The sequence below is a fragment of the Gymnodraco acuticeps genome, unplaced genomic scaffold (assembly GCF_902827175.1).
Source record: "Gymnodraco acuticeps unplaced genomic scaffold, fGymAcu1.1, whole genome shotgun sequence".
Classification (NCBI taxonomy): domain Eukaryota; kingdom Metazoa; phylum Chordata; class Actinopteri; order Perciformes; family Bathydraconidae; genus Gymnodraco; species Gymnodraco acuticeps.
Window position 1 is genome coordinate 1,649,431 of NW_022989985.1, and position 14,463 is coordinate 1,663,893.

At 47.2% G+C, this 14,463-nt stretch overlaps 1 protein-coding gene across 1 annotated transcript; it reads right to left on the reverse strand.

Annotated features, from left to right (window-relative positions):
- Positions 1–1,231: 1,231 nt before the first annotated feature.
- Positions 1,232–11,105, reverse strand: LOC117543906 (serpin A3-5-like). The gene is made up of 6 exons (XM_034212548.1): positions 10,984–11,105; positions 2,899–3,538; positions 2,184–2,254; positions 1,872–2,065; positions 1,578–1,725; positions 1,232–1,503 (listed from the first exon to the last, which is right to left on the reverse strand). Exons 2-6 carry the CDS (start codon positions 3,530–3,532, stop codon positions 1,300–1,302), a joined length of 1,251 nt encoding a protein of 416 aa, XP_034068439.1. The 5' UTR covers positions 3,533–3,538; positions 10,984–11,105; the 3' UTR covers positions 1,232–1,299.
- Positions 11,106–14,463: the final 3,358 nt, after the last annotated feature.

A 14,463-nucleotide genomic window follows, 5' to 3' on the forward strand; every position in this document is an offset into this window, starting at 1 on the left:
ATCTGCTGCGCTCCATGCCCGGTCATTTTCTTTTAGATGTCATGAGTGTATTTAATGTTTGTCGGACTTTAGAATACATGCAGGGCTGGGAGCACTATTTAACAAAGAAAAGCGTTGCACGTCTTCCTGCAGAGACATGATGGGACTAAGGGCAACTAACTGTTTGGCCTCTATCAGGGTTGGAGACATATCATGCAAACGGACTATGAGATGTAATAATAGACGGGGAATGACGTTCTTAGATGTAGGATCGGACTCACCCACAATCCTGAGGGACAGCATGAAAATGTGAATACATTCATCTCTCTGTCACTCAGCCCTGCATTATGCTGGCAATGGCATGACATTAGATGATGTTGCGATGTGTTTGCTCAAAATAAAATAAACTTTTGCACATGCATGCAACAAAGAAAATAGGCCTTTACAATATTCAAAAGAAATAGGCAAAACTCAAATAAAATAACAAACAACTTAGGTATTCTTTCTTTCTTGATAATGCTTATATAACTTCATAACTTAAAGGGTACTTGTACGATTTGTATGTACGTGTACGGTTAAAAACTGTTCCTCGACGGCGTCTCTCAACAGGTTGCCCATCACTGTGGCTTTAGCACAGGCGCCGTGGGAAATGTAGTCCTTTATAGTGCGTTGACTACAGACGTCACAATTAGGTGGCCTTTCTTATAAAATCAAAATCCTGGCTCTAACATAATACAGTACTTAGTTAATTTGTAATACTATTGCAAACTATTGTAAAAACATGTAAAAATACACATTTAATTGCTAATTTTATGTGTATTAATTTATATGTTTTTTATTTGTACAAGTCTATAGATTCGTCCTAAATTCACCAATAATTTGAATTAAATATGCCTAATTCATAATAAAGCAATGTTTTGTATTATTCTCTTAACAATAAATATCCTCTTTAGTAGCACATACCCCACATGTATTAAACATCTTAGAAAAAAGGATTAATATATATATGAGAGAAATATATAAATAAGTGTTCTGCCATGAAAACATGAGGGGTTTTTTTTAGGAAGAAACTGCAGAAAAGATAGTTAGAGGATAAACTAATAAATGATCTACAAAGTCTCTGATTGTATTGCATGTGTAATAAAAGCTGATAGCTGTTGCTAATATTTTCATCCCAGCCTAATTTGACCTTCACAAACTAGAACAAATACTCTTTGTTTCTGCAACACAAAATAAATACCAAAGAACAACATTTTGTTTAGGGTTTTTTATATGTGATGTCACTGCTGTGCTCAAGCAAATACAAATCTGCTTATCCCATCAGATATTCGGGTTGATGATCTTTCCCAAGAAAAGGATGTTTTCTGTGATGCATTCAACGATGGTAACCATAAATGGACGATTGAACTTCAAGACAGGGACTATGGGACTCTGGAAGGGGGATCCAAGTCTGATGCCGATGCCTGTGGCTGCTGCAGCGGTGGCTCCGGCCTCATCGACATCAAGGGTAGCTTGGTGCACAACCTGCAGTGAAACAGAGATAAAGTTAGATGGATGTAATGTAGGGAAGAAAATGTGTGTGAAATATGTGATCTTACGTCTGAGACTGCCAGTTTATGCCCCTCTGAAATGCCACTAAAATCTGCAAGATCACTAAACATGTCGGTCATTCCCATTGAGATCAGCTCATCGTTCAGTGTGTAGGAGGTCTTGATGGAGAACTTTGGAATAAAGACATCATATCTCCTAAAATAAAATGAGAAATAGGCAAACAATAAGTTATGATCTGACAGAAATAACTGATCTACCAGGACACAGCTGAGTTTTTTACAGTGTCAAACCTTCCATGTTAGAAACCAAGAAATTGATGATGATTTTAGAATTGTCCAAACCTTCGCCTCATCCACTTCAGCCATTTGGTGACATGCCCTGGGCAAATGGTCGACTCCAGCGTTGCCATGTCGTCAGGCAACATCAGCAGCATGGAGTAAGTGCTGTTGAAGGGCAGGTGGAGGACTGACGTGTTGATTGCCTGGTCGTAATAGGAATCAAAAGTGTCCTCCATATTCATCATCTGGACTGCAACCTGGGAAAATATCAAACATGAGGTGTCTGGATCAGAAAAGACACACATACAAGGATGCTCAATTATCTATATTTACTGAGACTCAAAACCATTCTGGATTAATGCTGCGTCTTCGAACCTTGTTGTTGTCATCCACATTGAAGATATCCTCCTTGGTTAGCATAGCATCAAATGGAGTCGCCCAAGTTCCTGTTGGATGATGAGCAGGTAGTAAAACAAATGTTGTGGTTAACATTTTTAACCAAATAATAAAGGGTTTAAAAGAGGATATTTTGGGGAAAATAATATTTTGCAATGTCTTTAGGAATCACATAGACCAGGCTATAACTAAGAACAAACCTCTGTTAAAACCTTCAGAATATAGATCGGAGTAAAACTTTGGTGTACGTAATTGTTAGTGAAATGGAGATTTCTGGCTCAAAATATGACAAAAAATCATCTAGAGTTTACTGCCTTCAAAGAGACAAAGTGTAAGCATAAGTCACAAGACGCTAAGAGTGAATGGCGTAAAAAATATTAAAATAAACAATGTCACTTTGGAATCAACAAGTTGATTACTTACATTATGACACTTATTTACTGTATGACATATTTTTCAAAAAATGTTGTATTTGATTATTCACATTCATGATGAAGTCTAAATGGATTCAGGAGAAATCTACAGATGCAAAAGTAAGTAAAATGAATAAATAATAAATAAATGTGGATTTTTGTGTGAAAGCAAAACAGCCCTGAATGAATAGATTGAAAAATGCTGTTTTGCTTCGGGGTTGCAGCCCTAAATGTGTAGGAAAAAAACAAAAAACAGATCTTCTTCTCATGAAACCTGATACCTTTGTAGTAGATGTAGCTGATGAGATACATGACTGTGCTTGGATCCAAGCCCTCGACAAGTTTCGCTATCTTCCCGTTAGTCTTGTCCTCCACATACTTATTGATGGTATTGGCACTTTCTGCGGTTTGGGTGAAGTCGACATTGAACCCCTCTGCAAAGTAGGACTGCTTCAAGGTCTCCAGGAACTCAGGCTTTGGTTTGAGGCGGTTGTCTATAAATACAGCAGTCCCTTCACTGACTTCTTTCTGAGATGGGCTGTTTGTCTCTTCTAGAAGTTTATGGAAAGCTTGATTAACTTCTTCCTGTGTCAAGAGGGTGCTGTTGAAACCCAAGCCGCTGAATATCTGACTGTGGGTCATACTCCGTGCTCCTACGGACAAGGCAGCCAAGGCGTGAGACACACTGATTGGGGAGAAGAAGATGTTCTTTCCCGCTGAGTCAGCATGAGCTGCTAACTTGCTGTACAATTCAAAGGAGAACTGTTTGTTTGCTGAATTCACCAGAGAGAGGCTGGCGGCGCTGGGTTCAGGTCCGGTGTTCTGGTCTCCCTGACTGTGGCCATAATGGTGATCTCCTCTCCCCACGCAGATCACTGCTGATAAGATCCATATCCCCAAGGCGGCATGCATCATTGTGACCTAAGACCAAAGTTCAAAAGTACATTGTTAATTTGGATTACACAATATTTGCTGCTGGGAGGGGGGCCTGCCTCTTTAGCAGGCATCCCTCCAGAGTTCAAAACTGACCTTTGCGGCCTGTCTTCCCCTCTATGTCACCCATTATTACTATCTACAATCCAATAGTAAGGCAAAGAAGAAGACATTTTTTTACATTAGAAACACTAGTCGACTGATTTTCCTAGAAGCTACATTAAAGATATTGTTTACACATATTTTCCTAACCCTCTAATGACAAAGAGGTTCCTACGAACACACATCCTAAAGGTTATGCTTTTGTTTACATCAGACATACATAGACACTTTGATTTGAAACAGCTTTATTTTTGCTAGATTGAGCGTACGCAATCTTTTTTTAAATATCTATCTTTAATTGTGTTGTGTGTAATCCTATTGTCAGTGTCTTACAGCTCACCTTGCTCCTGGGAAAAGGCTGAGCTGATGGAAAACACCTGCCTTTATAGATGTGACAGCTAATTGGACTACGCCATTCCTCTCAAACCCTGAGGGGTGTTTAAAGAGGCCACTCCATTTAAGCCACCCCTTTTTAGAGCCTTTTCCCCCTGCACGCAACAACGGACTGGCCAGTAGTGCTATACATTCCTGCAGTGTGGAGATGGGGGTGGGGGTATGTGAGTTGCTCTTGGGCAGAAGAGCACACAGGATGTCACCCATTTTTGTGACGTTTTGTTTATGTGTTAAATGCTAGATTGTGTCTGTTTATTTCTACACCTTTTTGTTTAAACCTAATTGATTTTATTACCCATCTTAAGACTGTACATATATTGGGCAAATAAAATCCTTATTTTTGCACCTCAACCTGCATTCCTGATTTTTTTGCATAGGGTACGCAAAAAATCAGGAATGCAGGTTGAGGTGGGTTGCGTTCCGATAATCCAAAAATCAGCTCCTAAATTCTAACCCTATCTCCTATTCCTTGACCTCTGAGTGAAACGTCACGGGGTTAAGGGATAGTGGATAGGAGAATTCAAAAGGACTTAGGAGAAGAGACTGCGGTACTTTAGAGAATCCGAATGCACTTTCACTATCCGACGTGTTTATGATACGCCAGCGGACGTCATGAATGTGCGTCTGCTGCTGTGGGGAAACTATGGAAACTACAGTTCTCATTCATAACACTCCGTTCGATGTCTCACTATGGGATACGCCTCATCGCGGAGCAAACAGAAGCATCAATCTCATTACGCCAATCCTGATTGGCTAGTGATCTTGACGTCAGCGTCAGGGAATTCACCCCCTATAAGTAGCTTGCGCCACGACGCATGCGTCATTCAAACACCTCTTCTCGCTTCAGAGCACATCTCTATAGTAGCCGGACAAAATTAACGGTCCACAGACTGAACCCAAATATAACCATTTCGGTCGACGGGCGCTCGCCGGCTACTCCTTCTGCTTCGCAAGAAGACGGTAATACTAACGCCAGTTAGTATTAAAATCGACCTCGCCGTTTCTTTCCCCGGAAAGTAAGGTAAGGTTTTGATTTTTCTCAAGCTAGCTACGCACCTGTTGCTAGCTAGCTTCCCCTTACTACCGACACCACGGTAGCGAGGACGCTTTTCTTTTTCTCTCTCACGGAGGAGAAAAGGATTAGAAGTATATTGACACACCAGTCAATATTCTTTGAGAACAAAGGACCCACACCGTCCCTTTTTCTCCGGATTAAGGACGGGTTGGTAACACTTTTTCTCTCAACGACGTACCTGTTACGAGCGGGTCCTCTCCACGCCACGAGGCGAACAAGATGGACGCCTCTCCCCCTCACACTAGAGGAGTCAGGGACTCGGAGGCTCGGTCATGCGGCTGCGGGTTGAAGATAGCAGGCACAGACTCACACCAGGTCTGCTCGTCCTGCCTCGGGCTGGAACACGCCCAGGAGGCTATCGACAACCTCGGCTCGTGCGGGCATTGTGCCCGTTTCATCCGAAAGAGCCTCCACCGACGGCTAGCACACCAAGCTAGCTTGTTGAAACAGGACTCCCTCATGTCCACTGATTCGCCATTTGGCAATCAAGACACGGGGGCGTCCGCCGCAGAGACTGAGCCCCTCACTGTGTCGGTCTGGGGCTCATTATCTGCGATGGCTGCAGAACCGGAATCTCGCGCCCTGGCAGGCCGGGACCCGGTGACGGCAAGACACGCGGGAACGGGACCCCACGCTTTACCGAGCTGGGGCTCCCGGTTAGACCTCACCATGGTCTCACCCGCGGAGGATGTCCTCGAGCTGGACTACGATGAGGACGAAGAGGACGCCTCGGTGTTCCTCCTGTCCGAGTCGGATGAACATGAAGAGGACATCTTCATGTCATCGGCTCAGGCTGCAAAGCCTGGAGCGAGGGCTGCTCTCCCGGGCGATAGCACACCAGCTTCGCCCTGTCTGAGCATGGACCTGCAGGCCGTGTGTAAACGCCCCGCGGCCAGACTCGACATCCCGTGGCCTGAAATGGCCAAGGAGACCTCCAGGTCCCGCTACGAAGGGAAACATTTTCCCCAAGCAGCGCGGACAAAGAGGCAACTCCTTCCGGTCTTCCCGGAGATGTTGGATGAGGTGCCGGTCTCGTGGAGAGACCGGCCCTTCAGCAACAAGGTCCCAATCCAGGGTGCCTCCTCCCTAGACTGTGACGGAATGGAGAAGCTCGGCCAGCTCCGCATACCGCCCATGGAACCGCTGGTAGCGGCCCACCTCCTACCGAGGATGGGCCCGTCACCAAGCAGGAACCCCACGCTGCCAGCAAAGTCGGACCGATTTCAGTCGACAATGACTGAACGGTCCTACAAAGCCGCAGCGTTGTCCGCCAGGGCCCTGAATGTGTCCTCGCTGCTAACCGCTTACCAAGCGGAGCTCTGCGAGGACCTGTCGGGTATCCCGGGGGCAGCCACTCTGGACGAGATGGCAGCGGTCACGGACATAAATGTCTTCGTGTCCAACGCTGCGCCGTCCAGGCCGGGCAAGGCAATGGGGATCATGGTGGTGCAGGAAAGAGCGAGATGGCTCAACCTCACCAACCTCCCAGACCGGGAAAAGGAGGATGTGCTGGATATGCCCATCGTTCCCGAGGGAATTTTCGGCTCCGCTCTTGCTTCCATGCAAAGGAGGTGTGAGTCGAAAAAGAAGGAGGACGAGGCACTCCACCTCTGCCTCCCTCGAAGGGTCCAGCCGCTGCCTTCGCAGCAGCAGTCCTTCGCAGCAGCAGTCCTTCGCAGCAGCAGTCCTTCGCCCAAGCTGCCTCGAACCCTGCTCGGTTTAAAACACCGAATACTCAGAGGTCGCAGCACGCCCCGAGTCCCCAGCCCAGGCTGGAGACGAGGGCGAGCTGGCCTAGAAAATCTCCAGTTCCGGCTGCAGCTCAGGCGCAGCCAACCCAGAATTTCGGCCAGCAGTCGAGGAAGAAGAAGCGAGCGGCGTGACAGCCCCTCCTTCTCCCCTCTGTGACAGAGCTGGAAGTCCACGGTTCCCCAGCTCTAAATGTGTTCCCGCCGCCTCGAGAGATGCCTCAACACCATCCTCAAGTCCGCACAAACACATGTCACACATTTGTTGATTTTTCTGTCATAAAACATTTGCCGATGACGCATCCAGGCTTCAGGCCGAGGGCGCAGCTCAAAAAAATTATAAGAAAAACAATAAAACCAACAGCCCGTCAACTGTTCCCCTTCTGAGAGCAGCTACGGCATCTCTCAAAAGGCGGATTACAGGCGGGTCTGTGAAGGCACCACCGCCACGCGCATGCGCAGTGCTGGCTGGGGCTTTAAAGGCACCACCGCCACGCGCATGCGCAGTGTCGGTGGGGATTGTCGAAAAGGGGCACCACTGTGTTCAGACACTAGAGGGTCCCATAACACAACAAATAGAGACTCAGAGGGGAAGAGACGTGACATCTCCACTGGCTCTAAGGAGCATGCAGTGGAAGATGCTCACATCATCTGCTTGGGTTTTCAAGACAGTAACACGGGGCTACAGAGTGATGGTTACTGTGAAATGCGTAATGGCACTGCGCCACTGGCTGCACCCGACTTTTCTAGTACGAGGTGTGCCTATGGGTGCTGTCCTTTCACGGAAAGTGGTCACCACGGACGCATGTCTGACAGGTTGGGGAGGTATTTATGAAGGTCGCCCGGTGAGGGGTCTCTGGAGCAGAGACCTCCAGTGGGCGCACATAAATTACCTGGAGCTTTTAGCGGTGTTTCTCACCCTAAAACGCTTTCTGCCTTTCCTCAGGGAACATCACGTCCTTGTGAGGACAGACAATACGACCACAATATCGTATATTAACCGCCAAGGGGGTTTCCGTTCTCTCCAGTTACACACACTGGCGCGCAAACTGATCCTATGGAGCGGTAGACGTCTCCCCTCTCTGAGAGCGACGCACGTACCGGGAGTGATGAACCTCGGGGCAGATCTACTGTCCAGAGGTATACCACTTTATGCAGACTGGACTCTACATCCAAGGATTGTGAGCCAGCTGTGGGTGCGTTACGGCAGAGCCGCGGTGGATCTGTTCGCATCGAAAGACAACGCTCAGTGTCAGCTGTTATTTTCGATGCGCGATCTAAATGCACCGTTAGGCGTGGATGCACTCGCGCACAATTGGCCCCCGGGCCTTCTGTACGCGTTCCCACCCCTGGCTCTGATACCCCCAACTCTGGCCAGAGTGAGAGAGCAACGCCACACACTTATCCTGATAGCTCCGCACTGGCCAGCTATGTACTGGCTAGCGGAGATATATCAGCTGCTGTGCGGGCAGCCATGGCAGCTCCCACTACGCAGGGACATACTGTCCCAAGCGGGGGGGGGCGATCTTTCACCCACACCCAGAGCGCTTGGCTCTATGGGCCTGGCCCGTGAGTGGTACAATCTGAATACAGTGTGACATGAAACTGACCCTGGCAGCTGACAAGCGAGCCAGTGGCACTCAGTTCGCCCCAGGGCAAACAGAGTGTGGTTGAAGCCCAACCCTACCTTTATCTTAAGGCGGTTGGTTCAGGTACCACATTTGACATTGAGGCATCCTCCCCGCCACTGTATTCCTCCGGGGAACAGCGGCCGGATTTGCCGTGTCCAGCCCGTGCTTTACGCACGTACAGGGACAGATCAAGGGTGCTTCGTCATAATGACCAACCCCTTGTATCCTGGGCTAACCCTTATAAGGGCAAGCCTGTTACTAAGCAACGGTTCTCCCACTGGTTTGTGGAAGCAATTGCTTTGGGGCTCATACGAGTCAGAGTTCGCAGGCACCCTCGGGTCCGCGAGCTCTTTCGATTCAGGGTAAGTACATTGTCAGAATAAGTGAGAAATGGATTTAACTTCTGTTAGACAGCTATCATACTGAATACATATTTACTGTGAATGTGTGCAAAAATGTATGGCATATAGCTGTCTAACAGAAGTTAAATCCATTTCTCACTTATTCTGACAATGTACTTAACCCCAAATAAAAGAACCCAATAAAAATAGTTGTTAAATAATAGTGAAGTCACGTTGTAATAACAATAACTCATCTCTCTCGAGTTTTATTTTTGAGCTTTGCCAAAAGCCACTGTGTCAAGTGTCCTACTTGGGTTGCCGTCCGGAGTTGTCCAATATGGCGGACCATCTCGCACATGCGCACTGCAGATCGGGCAGAGCTGCAGATCAGGTAGTGACAGTTGTCAATTGCAAATGCTGCGGCTGCAATGCATTGTGGGGCAGCATTTTCTCCTCTCCTTTCGGATAGGGAGGTCCAGTGGTTCCTAAGCTAAAGGAGGTTATAAAGGAAGTTTGAAACCTCCTTTCCTTTCATTTGGAGAATTGGAACGGCACTTATCATGGCTGCCAGTGACGTACTTCCGGGTCATTTCACTCCGTTAGAAAGGTCCATCCATCCATCTTCTTCCGCTTATCCGTGGTCGGGTCGCGGGGGTAGCAGTTCCAGCAGAGAGCCCCAAACTTTCTTTTCCCTGGCGACATCAACCAGCTCTGACTGGGGGATCCCAAGGCGCTCCCAGGCCAGCGAAGAGATATAATCCCTCCACCTGGTCCTAGGTCTACCCCTTGGTCTCTTCCCAGCTGGACGTGCCTGGAACACCTCCCTAGGGAGGCGCCCAGGTGGCATCCTAACTAGGTGCCCGAACCACCTCAACTGGCTCCTTTCGACGCGAAGGAGGAGCGGCTCAACTCCGAGTCCCTCCCTGATGACCGAACTTCTCACCTTATCCCTAAGGGAGACACCAGCCACCCTGCGGAGAAAACCCATCTCGGCCGCTTGTATCCGCGATCCTCGTTCTTTCGGTCATGACCCATCCTTCATGACCATAGGTGAGGGTAGGAACGAAAATGGCCCGGTAGACAGAGAGCTTTGCCTTCTGGCTCAGCTCCCTTTTCATCACAACGGCGCGGTAAAGCGACTGCAGTACCGCTCCCGCTGCTCCGATTCTCCGGCCCATCTCACGCTCCATTGTTCCCTCACTCGAGAACAAGACCCCGAGATACTTAAACTCCTTCACTTGGGGTAAGGACTCATTCCCTACTTGAAGTGGACAGTCCATCGGTTTCCTGCTGAGAACCATGGCCTCAGATTTGGAGGTGCTGGTCCTCATCCCAGCCGCTTCACACTCGGTTTGCGAACCGATCCAGTGAGTGCTGAAGGTCGCAGACCGATGAAGCCATTAGAAACCACATCATCTGCAAAAAGCAGTGGTGCAATCCTTAGTCCACCGAACTGCAGACCCCCTCCCCCATGACTACGCCTCGAAATCCGATCCATGTATATTACAAACAGGATTGGTGACAAAGCGCAGCCCTGGCGGAGGCCAACCCTCACCGGAAAGGAAGGTTCCTAAGCTAAATGGACTATTGGAATGCAACCCTGGTCCTTCACACTACTGTACATAGACGCCATGTTTAGCAAATTCTTTGCATTTTTTTTTATTGGTTTTGAGAATACTGGTTTATTTAGAAAGCAAATGTCATGTGTGTCTGTGCACCAATCAGGGATTAAAACACTTTTAAATTAGAATATTTTTATTTTATTAGAATCTAATAAGTAGGTGGGTTGTTCAGTTACTGTCAATGACATTTGATTTACAACAACACAGAAAATGTGTAGATTTTTCTGAATGTTAAACTCATTGACATTATACATTAAACTCTTGATAAATAATACTTAAATTAAATCGTTTTTAAAATTCCCGAATTTAAAATAATACATCCAAAGAGGGATAAAAAGTGATTTGTAACAACTCTACATTTACATTTGTAACACGTTGCAGATGTTACATATTTTCCAATTCCGTTGTACACAGGGACATCTCACACATATGAAGTCAAACATAGTTTTTCACTTTTGAAAGAGTATTCAAACGTGTTTACATACACATGTTATATGAGCTCTCTGAATCTTTTTACTTACCTTCTCCTGGTTGAAGCCGAGGGAAGCACAGGCAGGTCAGAGGGAGACTTCCCTTTTATAAGACTGATCAGAGCTGCTGAACTTTGTCTTTGTTTATTCATCATCTCAACCTCATATTTGCTCTACTCCCAAATTTGCTCGGTGTAGCGATAAATCTGTGTAATGATTACTATTACTGACTAACCATGGAATCAAACTGTAGGGATAAAAGCACAAGTCAAGCTACCACTGTCATCAGCATGTACAAAAACATGTTAGTGATTACAACTCGTTTTTGACAAGAAAGCTACTGGAGACTCTGTAGTTGATCTGACTGGAATTGTGTTTTTAAAACTCAAAACCGCTACAGTATCGGTCAGACAGAAACTTGGGAAAAGTCATTTGACTGAAACCTTAAAAGTGAACTAACTGACTGCTAGGGTTAACTTTGATTTAAACATTTGTAGAATACTAAGAGCTTTATTGAGTAGGTGTAACTGTATTAAGGGTTAAACTCATAACTTTATAATTTAGGGTTTAATGTAATTGACTTCAAAGACAATAACACATCAGGAGGAAGCCAGTCTAGATTTCCTTTTGAGGGCCACCAGCTGCAGAGTTAACTAATTAAAAGGACGTTGCCCCACAGCTGTGAGAACTCAGCAATCAGGTGTCCATTTTAGGTAGCACTTTCCTGGAGCGTCAGCTTCAGCTTCAGCGTCAGACTGGCAAAGACATTAGAGTCCTGCGGGAGTCCCGAGGGAGGCAAAGAGGAGGCAAATCCTACTTTGATTGAGCTAAGTATCGCTGGTGTTTTTATTTTGTTTTATTTTATTTTGTTGTTTAGCCCTTCATGCTATAATCATGTGTATTTTCTCCATTCCTGTTCATGTGTCTTCTCGCAATTATCACTGGCCCTGTGTATCTCGAAATCGATATAACCGGCCTGCTCTCGTCTATCCCACATGCTCCACTGAGATCCAACATCTAGTTTCAGGTGGCCTGTGGAATTGCCAGTCAGCTGTTCCTAAGGCTGACTTCATCTCTGGCTACGCCTCCCTGCAGTCTCTGGATTTCCTTGCTCTCACTGAGACCTGGATTACTCCATCCAACACATCCACCCCAGCAGCTCTCTCCACTGCATATTCCTTCTCCCATACACCCAGACCCACTGGCAGAGGAGGTGGCACTGGTCTCCTGCTCTCTCCCAAATGGAGCTTTTCCCTCTTCAAGCTACCTAACTTCACTCCTTCCACCTTTGAATTCCATGCCGTCACAGTAACCCATCCTATACAGTTAACCATTGTTGTTCTCTACCGTCCACCAGGCGCCTTGGGGGACTTCTTGGAGGAATTAGATAATCTCCTCTCACACATCCCTGAAACTGGCCCTCCCGCTGTACTTCTCGGAGACTTCAACCTCCAGACGGGGAAGATAGACGAACTAACATCTCTGTTAACCGCCTTTGCTTTCTCACTGTCTCCGTCCCCACCGACTCATAAAGCTGGCAATGTCCTTGATCTCATATTCTCAAGGAACTGCGCTACTTCTAACCTCTCTGTAAACCCGCTCCACACATCCGATCACTTCTTCATTTCATTCTCTCTACCCCTTTCCAAACATAACAAACTAATCTCTTCTCATCCTGCACTTGTCCGCCGTAACCTTCGCTCCCTCTCCCCCTCTACCTTTGCCTCGTCGGTGCTCTCAGCCCTCCCTTCCTTTGACTCGTTCCAACTCCTGCCTCCAAACTCTGCTGCAGAAACTCTCCTCTCTACTCTCTCATCCTCTCTGGACTCTCTCTGTCCTCTCACATCTCGGCAGGCTCGTCAGTCCCCTCCTGCTCCCTGGCTAAATGATGCACTGCGTGCTAATAGAACCGTCCTTAGGGCAGCAGAGCAGAAACGGTGGAAATCCAAACACCGTGACGACCTCCTAACCTATCAAGCTCTCCTCTCCTCTTTCTCTGCTTCGATCTCTCAGGCAAAAAGCACTTTCTTTCAAGATAAGATCCAATCTTCCTATTCCAATCCTAAAAAACTATTCTCCATCTTCTCCACCCTCTTGGACCCTCCAAAAGCCCCTCCCCCCTCCTCACTTCTGTCAAGCGACTTTGTTACCCACTTTGAAAAAAAGGTTGATGATATTCGCTCTTCTTTTTCTGACTCACCTTTACTCACCGCTGGGTCACCAGACCCTCCTTCCACCAACACACTAACCTCCTTTTCCCCTCTCTCTCCAAGTGAGGTTCTTACCCTCATTACCTCTGCCCGCCCTACCACCTGTCCTCTGGACCCTATCCCTTCAAACCTCCTTCAGACTATCGCTCCTGATATTCTACCGTTTCTCACCCACTTCATCAACACTAATCTAACTTCTGGTCACTTTCCAAACAGTCTCAAGGAGGCAAGAGTAAACCCTCTCCTAAAGAATCCCACTCTCAACCCGTCTGATGTTATAAACTACAGGCCTGTCTCTCTCCTCCCGTTCCTGTCTAAATCACTTGAACGCGCTGTCTTTAAACAACTCTCCTGTTATCTCAATCAGAACAACCTTCTGGATCCGCACCAGTCTGGTTTCAAGGCAGGTCACTCCACAGAAACTGCTCTCATTGCTGTCATGGAAGAACTGCACACTGCCAAAACTGCATCCCTCTCCTCTGTCATCATCCTGTTGGACCTGTCTGCTGCATTCGACACGGTGAATCATCAGATCCTCCTTCGCACTCTCCAAAAACTTGGAGTTTCAGGCTCAACACTTTCCCTCCTCACCTCATACCTGAAAGACCGTACCTACAGGGTGACTTGGAGAGGGTCTGAGTCCGACCCTTGTCAATTAACTACAGGGGTCCCTCAGGGCTCTGTTCTTGGTCCCCTCCTCTTCTCCCTGTACACAAACTCGCTCGGATCAGTCATTAGCCCGCATGGTTTTTCTTACCACTGCTACGCTGACGACACCCAATTAATTCTGTCCTTTCCCCGCTCAGAGACCCAGGTCGTCGCACGCATCTCTGCTTGTCTAGCTGACATCTCTCAGTGGATGTCTGCTAATCACCTCAAGCTCAACCTTGACAAGACTGAGCTGCTCTTCCTTCCGGGAAAAGATTGTCCCACTCTTGACCTAACAATCAACATCGGCACCTCAGTTGTTTCCCCGACTAAGACTGCAAGGAATCTGGGTGTGACCCTAGATAACAACCTGTCCTTCACTGCAAACATCGCTGCTACAACCCGTTGCTGCAGATACACGCTTTACAACATCAGGAAGATACGTCCCCAGCTGACACAGAAAGCGACTCAGGTTCTGGTCCAGGCTCTCGTCATCTCACACCTAGACTACTGCAACTCCCTCCTGGCTGGTCTACCTGCATGTGCCATCCGACCTCTGCAGCTCATCCAGAATGCAGCGGCTCGTCTGGTCTTCAACCTTCCTAAATTTTCCCACACTACTCCGCTCCTCCGCTCCCTTCACTGGCTTATGGTAACTGCTAGAATCCACTTC